Source organism: Carlito syrichta, unplaced genomic scaffold (genome assembly GCF_000164805.1).
Source record: "Carlito syrichta isolate Samal-C Ts95f unplaced genomic scaffold, Tarsius_syrichta-2.0.1 Scaffold308910, whole genome shotgun sequence".
Taxonomy (NCBI): domain Eukaryota; kingdom Metazoa; phylum Chordata; class Mammalia; order Primates; family Tarsiidae; genus Carlito; species Carlito syrichta.
This window is the reverse complement of record NW_007253006.1, coordinates 378906-398280: the sequence shown is the minus strand read 5'-3', so window position 1 is coordinate 398280 and position 19375 is coordinate 378906. Positions and strand designations below refer to the sequence as shown.

The 19375-nt window shown below is 34.9% G+C and overlaps 1 protein-coding gene across 1 annotated transcript in view; it reads left to right on the top strand.

Moving 5' to 3' along the window:
• Positions 1–19375, top strand: part of GRM5 (glutamate metabotropic receptor 5) — a 176645-nt gene that overhangs the window by 56287 nt on the left and 100983 nt on the right. The window contains exons 4-5 of the mRNA XM_021716750.1: positions 5570–5738; positions 11694–11820. Coding sequence (XP_021572425.1) covers positions 5570–5738; positions 11694–11820 — 296 coding nt within the window. The remainder of the gene's footprint in view (positions 1–5569; positions 5739–11693; positions 11821–19375) is intronic.

Sequence of the window (19375 nt, the reverse complement as noted above, 5' to 3'; positions counted from 1 at the left end):
CTAGTTTCAGGTCATGCAGCTGAGCTAAACTGATATTTTCTCTAGTCTAGAGAACTGAAGAACATTGCTCCAGTCAGATTTTTTTCCAAGATAAGATGACTTTTCACATGCTGTTGTTTTTTTGTTGTTGTTGTTATTGTTGTTTGTTTGTTTTTTACTCTTTTGGCTGTTCAGTAAATCCATGAAAGAAAAAACAAGCATTTTCTTAGGGCCAAAGAAAAATTCACATTTACTGTAAATCTTTTTAGGGCAGTTTGACCAATGAACTTATTTAGGCTCAGGTCAAGGCCTAGGCTCTGATATCTGCACATGGGTTTATTATCCTTGTGTGTATTTCTAGAGCACTAACATTAGCTGGGACTTGCTGATAGACTTTGATGATAGGAACTCCACCAGTTCAAGAGCTTTCAAGTCATATACCCAAGACATTCCAAAAACAAGAGAGTGAGGAAATGTCTCAGATAGTCCAGCTCTATTCCAGTGGGGAATCCTAATGGATAAGGTGTAATATTTCTGCCTCATTCATAATCCTTTAAATATGTTGTAATGGGGTACTTTTAGGACATTAGTTCTTAACCTTTTTTTGGAACATAAAACCATTTAAGATTCAGATAAAATTCATATTCTTCAAGAACAATATACATAAAATTTTGCAAACAATTACTGGTAAAACATGTTTTTTTAGAGTCTATCCAAGTACTACTAAGTTTGAGTATTACATTATCCCATTAATAAATTATCAGGGTTGGACTCTGAGGGCATGGGCAAGACTCAGGAAAAGATGGTTTTCAACTTTTTGGTTTTCCAAATAATCCAGTAATACTTGCCAAAAAATATATATATAATATGTATGTGTATATATATATATACACACACACACATATATTGCATTGAGTGTGTGTTCTGAGCCAAATACTAAGCTAAGTGCTCTACTTTTTGAATTTTTAATTGTAAGTAATATTACCATTCTCTTTTCCAGCTGAATAAATCAAGAATTAAGAAAGTTAAATGACTTGCCCAAAGACACGGTCTTGTAAATGATAGAAGGTCACTATTCTAACTTCGTCTTCTGGGCTTCAACTTCAAACTTTATACACAACCTTCCAATTAATCAGCCAGCATCAAATTTTAAAAAACAATATTTTCTGAGAATTTTTTTTTGAAATTAGGTTGTTATTTTTCTGGAATAAAAGTTATTGCTCTGCTAGATAAAAGACATTCCGGCTGAGTGAGGAATCAGAGGAGCCTGGGGTGATTGGAGCTTGCCCTAAAATGCCAGAGCTACAAAAGGAAGATCCTAAACAGAAGAAGCTGAGAGATGACAGCTCACTCTGGCACATGCACTTGCAGGTTGTCGGCAAGGACATTTTAATCATTGTTTTTAAACCTCTCATCTGATGAGACTACTGTCATACTATCCAGTCCTTAATTATTATTTTCTTTTTTCTTTTTGTGGAAAGCAGGATTTATTGAGAGGACAGAAAAGCTCCTACAGTGGGAAGGGACCCGAAGGGCTTGCCCCAGTCCTAATACTTTAAAGAAAACTGTGATGCCAGGTATTACAGAATCCAGAATTCTTGAACTTACACAGGCTTATATGGTCATATAATGCCTCCAGGATATTGTGCAGCAACACCCCTTCATCAACACATGAATAGTTCTGCAGCAAAACATATAAACATTCACACTAACAGTGATAAGTGGACTGCAAATAGCTTCATGATAGTTCAGGTCAACTTTTGTCACTAGACAGCTCAGGTAAGCTCATATTTTGTTGCAAAATGTGTTAAGAGACAATTATGGTTTTCAGAGCTCTGAGGATTTGAGAATTACAGAAAAGAAATATGAACCTTTACTGTTTTACCATCAAGGTTCTAGATCATGGGTTGGAAAATTAGAGTCTACAGGCCAGATCAGGTCTGCTGCTTGTTTTGGACGTAAGGTGATTTGGAGAACAGTTACACTCATTTATTTAGATGCTATGGCTGTCTTTGCACCACAGTGGTAGAGATTAGTAGGTAGAGACCATCTTAAAGTCTAAAATATTTATTATATGTCCCCTAACAGCAAAAGTTTACTGACCCCATGGTTCAGAGACTCAATAGAGATCTAAAGATTAAGATGTCAGGTTGCTGCCTGGGATTGACCATAATTGGGCAGAGGAAACATGGACAGCCAATGTCAGACTGATAACTGACTGCATAAAGTAAAAAATTAAAGCATTGCATTGTTGAGTTAAGTATGTACATGTAAAATATTTTAAAACAATGGCATAAAGGAAAAAGGCAGCCATTGCCAGGTCATTGTGGCCACATACTTGCTAAGCTATGGTGTGGCCATGTTTCTTTAGCTCTGACTCCCTTCCCTGCCTTGGGGAGGTGAATCTCCTCTTTCTCTCTCAAATTACTTTCTAAATAAACTATATTTTCTAGTCGATCCCCTCCTCTACTTTGGGGAGATGAAGCTCCTCTTTCTCAAATTTATTTTCTAAATAAACTATATTTTTTAATCTAAAAAAAAGGAAAAAGATATGAAATTGTCAGGGGCAAGTTTCTTATATTTTACATTAAGTAACTCAACATTAACTTTAAGTAGAATAAGATAAGAAAGTATATTGTAATCCCTTCAGCAACCACTAAAATTGTAATATAAAGAGGAATAGTTAAAAAAAAAAAAGGCACCAACAACAGAGGGATTAAAAAAATAAAGATTAACTCAAAAAAGACAGAAAAGAGCAGCAGAGCAAATACAGATGAGGTAAATAGAAAATATGAGACTAGAACAGTAGAAATTGCAGATAATTATCTTGTGTGTACAACACAGATTCTTAGTATATGTCTCTGCTCAAAGAAGGACCATAAAGGAACAAATTATTTGCTTCAGTGTCCAGATTTTCCTGGGAATAAGCTGAATCTTAGAGGAAGAGAGACACATACCCAAGGTTACATAGTCAATTAATTAACAGAATAAGGACAAGATGCAACTCAGGCACAATCATCAAAAGAAAATTTACCTAAGTTTTTTTTTTCCATTTTTTTAATTACATTTGAAATTTTTCAATGTATATAGTTGGAAAAGTTTTCATTGTTAGTTGCTGGTAATGTTTTGGGTTAAACTAACTCTGTGGTCATTTTTTAATTTGTGATTATCCAACCTCAAAGGCAAAGGTCATTATAATTGCTTTGTTGTATAGACTGGGGTAGCAGAGAATTAAAGAAGCTAAATTAAACATAAAAACACACTGTGATGAGAAAAAGTTTCAGAAGCAGAGAAATGTAGAAACCAAGAGGTACAATGAGAGAAAAAGAGAAGGAGGAAGAAAGGGGAAGGCTGAGAGAAAATAATAAGGAAGAGGAAGAGGAGGAGGGGAAAAGGGATGGAGGAGGAGAGGATGGGAGGTGAGGAATGAAAAGAAAAAAAAATGAAACTAGGCTTGCAAAATTGATACTTAAGTGCTATTGCTAACAAAGATTTTTAAAGCAATGTTTCATTTTCACAGCTATAACCATAAATTATAATATCTTTTGTGTTTGTTTTGTAGTAAGAAATAGTGACCAGAAATATAAAGGCTAATTCCAAAGGGAGGATTCATTGTCTCTAATGTAGTTATAATAGGTTTTATTGAGCTGAACCAAAGTTGAAGTTTAACTTTTCTTGAAATCATTTCCCTGACAAATATGACATTTCCCATTCTATAATTTCCATGTTTGTTTTTTAAAAACTAGATCCCTTAACTTTTCAGCATTTCTTGTATATAAAACAGAAGAGGAATAGACATGGTGATGAGAGACTTAAAGTGTAAAATGTCTCATATGTTTACAATGTGTAAGCAAAAAACTAAAAAATAAATAGATCTCTTAGCTCAACCCAGTAGACAGGGAGCAGTCTAATGGAGAAGAAAGAACAGCAGACTTGAAATTTAGAGGCTTAATTTAGGTCCTGGCTCTGATGCTGCATACTCTTATCTGGTCATACTAATTAACCTCACTGTGCTATAGCTCTGTTATCTGTAAAATTAATATTTTGGACTAGACTTTGTCAGAGTTATTATTTGGTAGAAATGGAGTTGATGGCTCAGTTTTGAGTGAGCAATGAAATCCTCATATCTTTGCAAATCATCAGCAGTAAAGGAAGAAACCCCTGGCACTGACAATTCTTTCTCCTACCCTACAATCTTCAGAGGTTAATTGCTTACAGAAAGCCACCTTTTGAAGACATAGAGCCTGTGTATAATACACGAGTTCCAAATGAGTTCTTTTACTTCCAGTGACATTATACACGATTTCTTTTTACTTCAGTATTCTATGTTCTAATATCTCAACACATTGCATGCCCAGTAGCCATGAGATACCTGTGACAACGGAAAGGAAAGTATCCTATAAATTCATTTAGAAGTGAAATTTAGACAGTTACCAAAATTATTACTAACTGTCGACATTGCGGGATAATCTTTAAACTCCTGAACTGCCAACATAAGAATTAGTTAACATTCTGAAAATGTGTTTGGGAGTGAATACACAATGGCTTCATTTTACCACATCAGTTTCAATAGATTAATGCCAGTTTAGTTCTCAGTATTTCTATACAGAGCATTGGTTTCAGTATAACAATCTGGTCAACCGAATTCAAAAGCTAGAAAGTTTTCCGTTCATATCAATTTTTAGATAGTTACACATGCTGAGCATGGAAGCCTAGAGGAGGCATTCATAAGAGCCTATCTGCCAGTACTGTAAGTCTGGGATCCAAAACACAGAATCCTATGTGAAGACATTATGTACCAAAGACACACCTGTAGGAACTGACACAGGGGTGGTATTGTTCATCTAGTGTCCTCAGACTGGAAAATTATTTCAGAGATGCTTCTCTGGAAATGTTCTTTCATATAAGATGCTTGTAAATAAGCACATTGGTTTTCCCTCTTTACATTTCTATCCACGTATTAAAATAAGAATAGTTAATAAAAACTGAGAACTCACAGGTCCTACCCTCTTCTGGCATTTTTATATTGCATGAAGTGCTTTAGAAGCTAACTATTTACAAGCTTTTTAAAAGCATCACTCTTGAAATTGCTTTTGTTACAATGAATTTAACCATGGATAAAGGGAAAATGAGAAAGGTAAAACCAGGCCCTCTCTCAATTGCCCTCACATTCCCTACAGCTGAAAACAAGATTAAAGATTTCCCAAATTTCTTATTTGGCCAGTTAATGAAAATTTTACTTGAGTGGAGACAAAAACAAAAACTTCTTATATTTTTTAGAAGCGTAACAGTAGTACTTGTTTAAACTTCTTGAAGCTATTTCAAAACTGTCTTTTATCCTGCTGAAGTCAAGTCACCTTCTCTCATGAGATTACTTTCTATTTCAGGTGTAAGCTTGAAAGCAAAAATATGGTATTTGAAGAGAAAATGAAACAGACAGGTATTTTTGTTATTCAAAGTATACCGTCATGGAAAATTCCAGTGTTACTTACATGACAGTAGATGAATTTGGGGGAATAAAATATATTGCCTTTTCATAGCGGAATATTTATGTCCTTAGCTGAATAATTATTATATTTTTAATCTCAAGGTATGAAATAATGAATTTCAAGGAAATGGGAAAAGATTATTTTGATTACATCAATGTTGGAAGTTGGGACAATGGAGAATTAAAAATGGATGATGATGAAGTGTGGTCCAAGAAAAGCAACGTCATCAGATCTGTGTGCAGTGAACCATGTGAGAAAGGCCAGATAAAGGTAAAGGGGAGTCCCTGTTTCTCTAATTTTTGTTGTAAATTTAATAGTGTAATTTTAATTACCCTGGCTATTTTAAAATTTTTAGACACTATTTTTGTCTTTGACATTGTAAGCTTCTAATGTCAGAATTTTTCTTTACTTTTCTCTCACTGATTGCTTAGGTGGTCTAGCATGCAGCCCACCATAGGCTTAGTGATTGTTCTGATGAGTCATGTTTGTCCACACCATTGCTGCTCATGAAAGCCTTTAAAGACATTGTTTCCTGGAAGTTAATAGTTTGCATTTGAAAAGGATATAAATTCTAATTGATTTAACACAATTATCAAATGTCTATAATATAATAGTTAATATCAGTGGAGCAAAAATAAATAAGACACCCTTTATTGTAAGATTTATCATCCAGAGAAAAAGTATCATGGGCACAGATAAGCAACAACATGTAGAATTAGATGAATTCAGAAAGAAAGAAAGAGAGAGAGAGAAAGGGGGCTATGTACATTTAGATAAAACTTTATTCTTTTGAATAAAATATCAAACATTGGACCATAAAAAAGCATGACTTCAGACAGACCATTTATGTAGAGAGAACAGTAACAGGAAGGTGCAGCATTAGTGGATTGAAGACTGTTCTGCAATAATAGAGACTAATCCAGGGTACGATTCTCTGAATGGTTATCATAAAAGAGAAAGTTGAATGATAAGTCAAAGCCAGATTTTGTGGAGAGCTTTAAATGTCATAATAGATTTAACTTAATTTCTATTAAACAGGAGTCAGAGAATATTTGACCAAGATGTTGACATAAGTTTGGCTGTAGTAAGTGAATGAGTAGAATTACAAAACTTGAAAGATAACAAAAAGAAGAGACAGAGATATTGTTATGGTGGTGACAGGGTCCTAAATTAGGGAAGAAACCGTAAGAATGAAAAGGTGGTAGGGGATATATTTATGGAAAACATCATAGAGGGAAACTCAATCAGAATGACTAGATAACTGAGTTGGAGAAGAGAAAAAAAGTCCAAAACAATAAACTGCAATTCTGAGAGTAACTAAAAGGTGTCATTTTCAGGAATAGAAAAATATAGATGGTTTTAGAAGACAGGTGATGGACTAGTTTGGAGTGGGTGGGTTCTGGGGAAGTCAGCCAGTAATGAAAAATATTTGTCCAAAACCATGAAAAGTAAGTCTAAAAATACAGGTTTAGAAATTAATTGAGGGGAGCTAAATTTGAAGCTGTTGGAGTAGATAAAATTGCTGAACCTGAAAGTACAAATAAAAAATAAATGTGGATCAAGAATACACCTTGGAGAAAATCTTGTAAAATGTAAAGGAAGAAGAAGTAGAAGCTGAGAAGCAACAAGTTCAGAAAGAGAGAGACAACCAGAGAGCATACTGTCAGTTAAGATGCTAGTCAGCAGAAGAAAGAGATCAAGAAAGTGGAAAGATGAGGGGGAAACGTGAAAATTGAGGGTTAGCCTTTCATCTGTGCCTGCCAGATTGAACAGAACATAAGTGTCAAAATGAATGAATGAAGAAAATGTGGTATATATACATGATGAAATATTATTCAGCCATAAAAAAACCCAAATCCTATCATTGATGACAACATGAAACTAGAGGACATTATGTTACATAAAATAAGCCCAGAACAGAAAGTTAAATACCACATGTTTTCACTCATGTGAAAGCTAAAATAAGTTGGTCTCACAGAAATAAAAAGTAGAGCAGAGGACACAAAAGCTGGGAAGGATGAGGAGAAGGGAGTGATAGTGAGAAATTTGTTAAAACATAAAAAATTACAGCTAAATAGCAGGAATAAGTGTTAGTGTTCTATACCACTGTAAAATGATTATAGTTAACGACAATATATGATATAGTTTCAAATAGCTAGAAGGAAGATATGGAGTATTCTCAACACAAATAAATGATAAACGTTTGAGTTGCTGGATGCAATAATTATCCTGATCTGATCATTATATATTATACTATTGAAACATCACTATGTACCCCATAAATATCTATAATTATAATTTGTTAATTAAAAAATTTTAAAGTATATAAAAAGAATAGTGTGCTGGGGTAAGGAATATTTTCATAATTTGAGGACATTAAAAAGCTAGTTTTAGTCTAAATAAAATCTGGCCACTCTTACAGGAAATAAAAAGCTAGGGAAGGAGAGGTTTAAAATATAATAAAAAGGGACAGAGGTTAGCTATTGAAGTGCAATACCCTAGGGGAAAATAATATCAAAATAATGTATTTGCTCATCAAATAGTTGTTGAATTCCTACCTAGTACACTTCAGGCAGCGTACATACATAGATCACTGGCCTTGGTCTTTAGTTAGCCTTACCGTCACTCTGTTTATAACACACTTCGGGTGTTTGGTCTTCAGTAATTAAGATCAGAATTGAAACATTTTAGTACTGAGAGTAAGGTTCTCAAAGAGTAGTTCTGAAGATTTGAAAATCGTAAGACCAGAAAGAAGAAAGATAAGGTAAATAAAGATTAAAAATAAATTTATTATTATCTGCTAAATGGCTTGACAGCTTGTGAAATATTTTCTTTATGTATTGTTATGGTATACAGCAGGAACTGGTAAACTATGACCCACAGGCTAAATCTTACCTACTGTCTGCTTTTGTAAATAAAGTTTTATTGAAATACAACCAAGCTCATTTGTTTATATAGGTGTCAGTGCTACTTTCCTACTATAGTAGCAGAGTTGAGTAGTTTAGTTACAATAGAGACTGTGGCCCAAAACTAAATATTTATTATTTGGCCTTTTGCACACACACACACACACACACAAACACACACACGCGCACGTGCGCTAACACTTAATACACTCTTACAAAAGAGTTTTGCATCTTGCAGTTAAAGTTTTCAAGTGAAATCTTTTATAGACAAAACCAGAGTAGTAATGTTCATAATTTTCGGTGCTTCCAGTAGAAAGATCACACAATGTAAATTACCATATAGATTTTTTTTTTATTTGATCCTTCATGGTAATAAAGTTTGCACCTGTAATTTCAAAATGCTGAATTGCTGATTTGAGAGGTTTCTTTATATATTTTTTTCTGCCTTATTCTACTGGGAGTAATTACATAATGAAAGAATTGGATTCCCTATTATCATATTTTAATGCTGGTTGTTTTGTAATAATATTGGTTTAGTCTTTTTAAAATCCCAAACTCTATTTTCATAACCACATCTCATTTTTACTCTATTAAGTATAAAATTTCCAGAATTTTCTTGATGTGGTTTAAGATTGCAACAAAGCAGCTTCGTCAATGATGTCAATATCTCATGTCATTGTTCAGAGATTTGTAAAAGTTTATATGAAAGATTTTAGTCTAGCAACTGTTTGAATATGTTACATATTATTATTCATAAAGAAAGCACTACTGCTTTTAGGATGTTCAGAAAGAATGAAATTTGTTATGAAAGAGAATTGTCACTGCCTCTTGTTCAAAATGAATATGAAACAGAGCATAACATGTAAAAAAAAGTTAATAAATCAGTTCTAAATTATCAGAGGAAAACATATTAAATTGTCTCTTATTACTACTATTATTATTTGAGTTGGAGTCTCACTCCGTGGCCCAGGCTGGAGTGCAGTGGCACACTCCCGGCCACCACAGCCTCGACCTGCTGGGCTCCAGCGATCTTTCCGCCTCAGCAGCCTATAGTAGCAGGAACTATAGGCACGCTACCATGCCTGGCTAATTTTTCATTTATTATAGAGATGAGGTCTCACCAAGTGGCCCGGGCAGGTCTCGAACCTGTGGGCTCAGGCAATCCACTCGCCTCTGCCTCCCAAAGCGCTGGGATTACAGGCTGAGCCACCAAGCCCGTCCTGTCACTATTGTTTCAAACAAGATTGTAACACCAGAGTTATTCTTAGTAATGGGCATGAATTATTTTGGTTAAAAAAACTGAAATTCCCAAACCAATGAAAACCGAACCATAGGAAATCAGCCAATTTATAGAGGGAAATTTTTGCAGATGCTTTTATTTTCCAGTCCTTGCTAAGGTCTGGAAAGAAAATCTTTTAGTGTTTGCAAAATGCCTACTTGCATTACAAAATCTAACAATTGTCTAAGGACAGTTTTGCCAAGTGTGCTTAAAATTACCCTAAAAATGAAATTCTTCATTTCCATATGAGAATTTAAATTTTATTTATTTTTTAAATGGTAACATCCTTAGAGTATTCTACACTTTGCAAATCACTGTGATCCTTTATCTACTCCTCAGGAAGCCTTGCAAGGTAAGGACTGTATTATTATTGTAAAAGCAATGGGCTCAGTTTGAAGAAACTGAACATGAGCTATAGGACTGTTCAAGACTACACAACTACTTAATAGCTATCAAGGAGACCAGAATCCCGGGTGCCTCTTGATTTCCAAGCCAGCAATATTTCCCCTACATCTTTCAAAATATCATGAAGTTATCCTTTTAGTAATGCTCAATATTTATGTGAGTGGCATTTGAATTTCAGCATAAAATATCTGATTCCTCACTTACATGCTATGTGAACTAATAGAACCTTAGATTTCTCCCCTAAAACTGAATGAAATAAAACCAGTCACCTCATACAGAGCTGCCCTAATGTTTTAATGGGATAACAGCATATGCCATGCCCAAAGTAGCCTATAAAAAGTCAATCTTATCATGAAGAACATTTTAGCTAGATTAAGTAGAACTCACGAGCAATAGCTTACAATTATATAAGGTCATTAATAAAGTCAGCATCTAAGACAAAGAATAAAGTGTAATCATTGCTGTCTAGTTACTGCTGACTTTTAATCACAGTTCTAACATGTATAAGAATGACTAGTAGCCGGGCTCGGTGGCTCAGTCTGTAATCCCGTGCCTTTGGGAGGCTGAGGTGAGTGGATTGTCTGAGCCCGCGGGTTCGAGAACCGCCTGGGCAGCAAGACCTCATCTCTACAATAAATCAAAAAGTCAGCCGGGCGTGGTAGCGCATGCCTGTAATTCTAGCTACTTGGAAGGCTGAGGCGGAAGGATCGCTGGAGCCCAGCAGGTGAGGCTGCGGTGGCCAGGAGCGGCCACTGCACTCCAGTCTGGGTGACCGAGTGAGACTCCAACTCAAAAAAAAAAAAAGAATGACTAGTGAATGCTGTCTCTATTCCACAGAGGCTATTCATGAACCGGTGAGGGGGGGAGGGTACATCCACTTTTAAAGAATAACATCTATGATTCTTTCAACTGTTAAAACTATTTCAATTAGTTTCCATTGACTTAACAAACCAAGTGGATGAAGAAGTATATTATAATAGTCTCAGTGACCTTATCTACCATCATATCAAGCAAAACAAAACAACTAAAATAGGAAGGAATGGGCTGAATAATTGAGCCAGATTTTTAGTAAAAGAGAGCAGAGATTATCTCCCAAAAACTTCATCTTCTATCTCTGCCTTCCTGCTCAATACATTTTCTTAATGAGTTTTTTATCAATATTGAAAGATTTTTGAACACTAGAAGACACACAATGCTTCTTGCTCACAATTATTCTACTAGTAGAGGGAAGGAAGCCAAGGTAAATCCAGAGAGCAAAAGTTCTTAAGGAGAGGTACAAATCCTAGGGAAGATTCAGTTATATATTCACATATGTAAATGCTTGTGTATGTATATATGACCACAAACACGGGTACTTAATTAAATACATGTATCCAAAGCTAATTATTTAAAGACTTGCATTTAATTTAATTCTGACCCTCCCATAAACCAACATTTTGGTATTGGACTCATTGTTTAAATTCAGCCTATTTTTAAAATTATGAAATAAGAATATTAATACTTATATTGCTTATCTGTTAACATGTAAAATAATAAATGCAAAAGCCCTTTCTACTTTGCAAAGCAGTACACTCGAATAAGGGATTGTAGGATTTTTATGCAAAAAGTAATGAAAATTTTAAATATTTGCCTTAGGTGATCCGGAAGGGAGAAGTCAGCTGTTGTTGGACCTGCACACCTTGTAAAGAGAATGAGTATGTTTTTGATGAGTACACCTGCAAGGCGTGCCAGCTGGGATCCTGGCCCACTGATGATCTTACAGGTACATCTACCATAATGGTAACACATGTACATTACTCAAAAATCAACTGAAAAAACACACAGACATGGGGGTGGGCGACACATTCCCAAGTATTTCTCATCTTGAGTGGCCTTGTTCATAGAACAGAGAGTTCCCTTGGGAAAAGAAACTTTCCTAAAGCATGTGCTAATTATGAAAATATTTATATCCCTGCAAAAGATCTGCCTATATTCCTGTCCTAACTGCCAGATTTGATCAGAATTCCCAGGTTGTCAACTGGGTATTCTCCGTCCATCCCCAGGATGTTCTCAGCAGTTTCTAAGCAGGGCCCCCTTCAAATGTGTGATTTGAAGTCGCGAGCAAGAAGTTTTACCTAGAAAGAGACCAAAATATTTTAGAGTATACACAAAAGCAAAATATCCACATGGAATTGGACAGAAGTTCATCTAAAGTTCTCTGCTACTCGATGGTTTTCATTACTTGAAACCATGAAGGGCCAACTAATAAGTTTTCAAGTATTGGTGGCACAGGACAAGACGACTCAACTTGTTTATTTTCTTTTTTTCTTTTTTGTTTTGTTTTGAATGTTGGTTCTTTATTCTGAAAGATGGTAAGGAATGTGCCATTGTGTTTACCATAGTCATTTCTCATCTCTATAATGCAAAAATAGAATATGATTCCTTCTATCCTTTCTTCCAACTTTTCTTCAATAAACATTTTTAAATGCACATATGCCTATCTTTCTATCACCAAAATAAAAATACAGAAGTAAAGACACTCCCTTTATCTTAAAGTGCTTCGTGATTTATTGAGGGAGGTAAAAAATAAGAATATGATTACAGTATAATAAAAGAACATAGGTTTATGGTCATGGAAGCACAATGAGGGGATTGATTAGGCTGAGTTTGCAAGGAAAAGAGAAAAGAGCCTTCCAGGCAGAGGGCCTACAATATGGTATGTCAGGTTGTCAGGAAATGTTAGAATTCAAATGGCTTTAGTACAAAATTTCTATAAGGTTATCAATGTCAGACTGCATCTTCTCACAGAAGGAATAGTTATCCATGGTAATTGATGAGCTTGTTTCAAAAGCCTGGTTATAAATATCTTGTGATCCTTGACTTTCCAGATAATTCATTTTTTTTTTTTAGTGTTGACATGTATACCTCCCTCAATAAATAATGAAGTACTTTAAGATAAAGGGAGTGTCTTTACTTCTGTATTTTTATTTTGGTGTATTCCTTATCTTAAAAAAATTCTGATTTAATAAAACATCCAAGTACCTTGTGATATCATTTGAATCCATTATTCACCATTTAACTCTGAGTTTTCTGATGTTTTTATTCATTCTGTCATCCCCAGAGTTGACTCAATACTGAACCCCAAGACTGGTTTTTTTTGAAAAGGTAAACTGCACACACACACACGGACACACACAGTAAAAATGCCAGAAAGAAAGAAAGAAAAAAAAAATATATATATATACACACACACACATTTGTATGTATATTATGATTGATTTTCTTGGGTGGGGATGAGGAGCAATATTGTGAATATTTCCTTTATACTATTTCTTTACACTTTTTTTCTGACTTCAAACTGGATTGTTGTTAAAATGAAAAACTGTCTTTCATGTTCAGCTAACTTGCATGGCTTAGCACCTTGTGACTGTACATATAGATGTAACTTTTTGTCCCAAGTTTTATAGATTGTGCTACTCAAAATGAACACAGTCTGCTCTTTCATTTACTCAACAAACACAGTCTGCTCTTTCATTTACTCAACAGATACATCTTTTATTATTACTATCTTCATTATAATATTAGGTGCTGGAGAAATTAAGGTAAAAAACAAAAAGGATTCCTACGTTACTAGGTCCCTCTATCCCAGTCTTAGATACTTTATGTTCTCGTGAGAAAAGATCACAAAAAACACATAAATAAAAACACGGACACGTTGTATATGAAGTAGAATAACAGGAGTAAAAATATGAAAATATTAGAAAATTCTTAATTTAAATTTGTGGTCATAAAAGATCTCTCTGAAGAAGGGAAAATTAGTTGAGACCTAAATGATAAATATAAATATCTAGCAAATAATGATGAGAGGGAAATTTCTGACTGATGAAACCACAAGTGAAGGTCTGTGTAAGGATAAACAGATGGGAGAAAGGTGTATGAAGAGACCAAAAAAGTATCAGGGGATAGATTCTATACAACCTAGGACAATGTATTCAGGATCTGAGTGTTTTATTATTCAGATAATGAAAAACAATTGCAGGAAATTTTAGTATGATATATATTTCAGTTACTACTTCAGTTACCGTGATGGAAAATAATTTGGGGAGGGATGGAAAGTAGAAGAGGGAGACAAGTTGGGTCATTGCAGACAAAAATTTTTAGCGTTTTGAACTAAAGAGTGCACTGAAAGATTTGAGATGGACTTTGGTGTAAAATCAACAAAGCACACAGATAAGTTAAATGCTGAAGGTGTTAAGGAAAGCTGACAAATGTTCTGTTTTTAAGGCTGGATCAATAAATACATTATTTCATAAAGATCAATAGTTTAATTTTAGACAAGGTCAGTTAGAGATGTCTGAGATTTTCAAGTAGAAATTAATTAACAAATTAAGTCCTTGGTTTGTGCCAGAAAATGTAATAGGGATCGACAATACAAAGATATTGTCTAACTTCCCAAGAAACTTACAAACTAGTGAGAGAAAAGCATGTAAACAGGTAACAACCCAGTGATCTCAGTACTGGGTGAAGAATGAACAAAGTATTGTGGAAAAGGATGGGGTAGGGTGTGACTAACCCTGGAGAATCTCAGAAAGTTTAATCTTGATGCATGAGTTGAAGCTTACCTAACAGTGAAGAAGATAATATTTACAAGATGCAGTAGCTTTCTCAGAATTATTATTATAACCTAGAGAAAATCAAGGAATGACTGATGGGCTTTTTGTGTATTTCATATGAAAGGTGTGCATATTCCATCTATTGTCTGTTATCTCAAGGATGTCCTATCTGTAATGTAAAGACAAAGCTAAATCCTATTGTTGTTAATTTCATCTCATCTATTTTTTCGGTTTTCTTGAGTAAGTCAAATATATCCTTCTTTGAAAACAAAACAAAGCAAAACAAAAAATCTTTCTCACACTTGATTCATAAAAGCAAATTGACTGACACCCTTACCATGTTATTGGGACTATTCTAACTAAATTAGATACCTGTGACCACCATACTGCCAGACCTAATGATCACTTGCAAGTCCTTATTTTACAAACATTTCTGCTCAATTTATTGGCTTTTATGCTGTACACTAACATCCTGAGTTTCCTCCTCTACCAGCCATGTTATAACAGGTTTTTCTGACCTACTTAAACACCATTTCTGTTTTTTTTAAGTTGTTGCTGTTGCCTAATCTAGATCATTAACAACTGATGTTCCCTAGGGTTCCATCATTAACTCATTGTTCTTTTCCCTCTACACAATCACTCCAATTACTGACACCTACTTTGATGGCTTTAACTATTATCTGCATGTTACTGACTTTTAAGAGTACAACTCAGCTCATATTCCTTTCCTGAATTTCAGACTCATGAATCTAATTACTTGCTGAATATCTCCACTTGTTTAGACTACAGGCCTTTTAGTCCAGCATGTCCAAACATAATCATTTCACCATAATGCCTCTATTAACTATAAACGTGCTTTTCTATTCTATGGGTAGATATGGCCACCCATATCCAGTCACTTAGAAAGCCTGATTATTTGAATGCAAAATATTCTTAACTACCTCTTCTCTCTATTTGTACACCTCTTTGCTGGACTAAGTTCCCTTCATCTTATTATTAAGTATTGCAGTAACTTCCCAGTTTATTTCCTGCCCCCCAGATTTATGCCTCTAAGTCCACTTTTCATCTTGCTACTGGATAATGTATCCAAAATACAAGATCTGTTCCTTCCATTTCATTGGTTATATAGATTGAAGAAAAGTCATATCTTTCCCTCCCATCTTAGGTTTATGACTGAAGACTTTATAACAAAAGTCATATTAAAAGAAAAAAGTACATACATTTATTTAATATAAGTTTTACATAAGATAAGGAAGACCCAGGGAAACAGGAGTACTTAATGCTAGGTTTAGTGGAGAAGTGGATAGTCATTGAGAAGTGTGATGAGATTCAAAAGTATAATCTAAACTTGGGAGAATTCAGCAAGGCCTTTTAGTCAGATTTCTCTCAGTGACTTGTATCTTTAGAGGTATGGGTATTCCTTTCCTCTGGGTCCAGAGGGTGCCCCTGCCAAATGAGTTTTATGACCTGCTTCAGGGTAGAAATATGGAGGGAAGGTGAGAGTTACCTTCCTGCTTCTACTGTTTTCTCAAAGGCCAAGGTACCATAATTTGGGGTAGCACATCCTGAACCCCAACACTCAACACTTGCTAAGGGTTTCATATCTCTGCATGATATATTCCAAGCTTTTCAACATGACATACAAATGTCCCTCTCTCCCTCACGCTTGTATGAACTTTCTAGTTTCAATCCCTACCACTTTTTACTTCTCATTTTATATTCTACTGTCAAGGACTACTTATAATTCTCATCTACACACAATGTTATTTTATGCCTCACTGTTTGTACTTGCATCATCTTCTCTTCCTGAAATGTACTTACCCCTCTTTACTTATTTTGGTAACTTCCACTTCTCCTCCCTTATTCTGATTAGCCTTTGAAGAGAATCTTTAACCAAGAAGTTTGAACTTTATCCTTAGGCAATGGAGGGCGGTGGGCAATGGAAGTTTCTGCACAAAAGAATAAAGTGGTTTGACTTCAGCTATGCATGTGAGTGTGAGTATGCTTGGGGTGTGGAGGTGGTTGATAAATTTCAAACCTGAAAAGTTCTCCACATTGGTATTATGCAGTTCAATCTTTAATTGGAACCTACAGTACTTTCCCAATGACTCTATGGCTGTTTGTAAGCCCATCTCAGTAACTCTGATTCAAAATAATTAAAAATAACAGATCATTTGTAAATGCCAACTGGAAGACTGTTCTCATGGCTTCAGCTATTCCAAAGCCTGTCACGAAGATGCTTGGGCTAGTGTTAGGAAATATCACAAGTCCTTGCTATACTCACTTGGCTCTTAGTTACCTTACTTCCGCCTCTAATGTGACAGCTCAGGTCAACATTGGGTCCATGCCTTTCATTGTGATAATAGCAACCAACACATATATAATGTTTCCTATGTGCCAGGAATTGTTTGAAGCATTTTACAAATGTTATTTCATTTAATCAAGATCTGAACCTGGCTGAATTCAAACAAATGTTCAGAAAACAATTTGAAATAGCAATTAACTGACCTTAATATCTATCTATATATTTAGCCATATACTTTTTTGTGTACATACATATATTTTTAATAGAAAGATATCTGAAATAAGAATGATCTAATGTTAAGAAAAGGTGTTTAGTATTGATGAGATTTCGTGTTACTTTTTTTTTTTTTTTTTGAGTTGGAGTCACACTCTTGTTGCCCAGGCTGGAGTGTAGTGACATGTTCATGGCAACTGCAGCCTCAACCTCCTGTGCCTTTTTTTTTACACCCAAATATGTGTGTGTGTGTGCAAACATATGTGCATACAGTGTTGTATGATATTATAAGAATGTATTTTCATCAATAAAATTATTAAAATAATGTTTAAGCTAGCCATATTCTCAATGGCAGTCATAAATTGTCAGGAACTAGTTACCAGGAATTAGGGAGAAAGAAAAAGAGAAACTGGTATGAAAAAGACAAGATAGAAATAAGATTATAAATGAAAGATGGAGGAAGAACATAGGAAATGTCTAGGATTCAACTTATTTTTATTAAGGAGAGCAAGCAGATATTCTTTGTCTCATCATTATTAGGTACCTATGCTAGCAGTGAGTAGGATAAACATGATCGTAAGGAGTTTATAATTCCAAACAATAACAAATGATAATACAATGTTGAATGTTAACAGAGAAGGCCAGAATGGCATGGGAGCCTATACCAGTAAAAGCTAACTTGGTGAAATTTTAAATTGCCTCTTTAACGAATTGAGGACATGCAAGAATTAAGGTAAAGATAGGAGCTAGCCAAACTAAAAGGAAGGAGAAGGGTGTTTTGGATACAGAATACAGAACTAGAAAGGAACTGAGAGTGTAAAAGCACCAAGGAGACAAGAGACCAAGGCAAATGCCAACTTTTGGAGGGCTTTGTAGGCCATGGTAAGTACTTTTAAGTTTATCCTGAAGGAAATTAAAAGCCATTTATTTATTCGGTCAGTCATCTAGTTGTTCATTTAATAAATATGAACCTAATACTTTTTCTGTCTCAGGTGTAGAGAACAAAACATGTCTTTTCCTTCAATCCATCTCAGGTCCATTGGTTGGAATTCCTGTAACTAAAGGCAGATTAGCAAAAGAAAAACATACACACTTATTTAATATAAGTTTTATGTGACATGGGAAACTTCACTTAAAAAATGAAGATTCCACTATTCACAATATCAAAATTATGGAACTAACCTAAGTGTCCATCATCAATTAACTGGATAAGGAAAGTGTGGTATATATACATCATGGAGTACTATGCAGTCATAAAAAAAAATGAAATCATGCCCTTTGCAGCAACATAGAACTGGAGATGATCATTCTAAGTGAACTGACTCAGAAACAGAAAACCAACAACTGCATGTCCTCACTCATATTTGAGAACTAAATGGTCACAAAGAAGGAAATAATAGATACTGGGTACTCAAATAAGGGGGGAGTGGGGAGGGTGGCTAGGGTTCCGAAATTACCTGTGGGTTACGATGATCACTCTCTGGGGAAAGGGTCATCTGAGATCCAGTCCCCAGCACTACATAATATGCCCATGTAACAAACATGCATGTGTTTGTTACATCCTGAATCTAAAATTAAAATGAAAGAAAGAGCCAAATAAGTAGTTAAACCTAGATGTTTTTATGCTAGGCTTGATGAAAAATGAAGAGTTGTAAAGAAATGGGACAGGATAAAGTGCATGAGTAAACTGAGGAACCCTTAACAGAGCCTGTTCCTTTAGATTTCTCTCTGAGATAAGGATGTTCCTTTCCTCCAGGTCTAAGTAGGGCACCTCTCACATGAGGGTCTTATGATCTGCTTCATATGAGAAGGAGGGAGGAAGGTCAGAAAGCTTTTCTTGCTTTTTCTCAAATTCCTCCCATTTAAAATATTCAATAGGCCAAGGTGCCATATTTTGGGATGGAGTGTTATGAACCTCATCACAATATTGTAAATGCTGAAAATATTTCTGTGGACAAGACAGATGAAATCCTCTGCCCTTATGATGTTTACATCCTAGTGGAAAGAGCAGTTTTAAACAAGGTATTTATTACAAGAATAGTCAAAAATTGAATGAGGAAAAAAATGCAATCATGATGGGTCACTTTATAAATTTTATTTACATAATCACAGACAGTCTAAACAGTGGATATTGTTTAAAAACACAAAAAGGAAGGACGTTGATTTCAGAACAGCAATATTACTTAGAGAGAGAGAAAAGAGGGAGC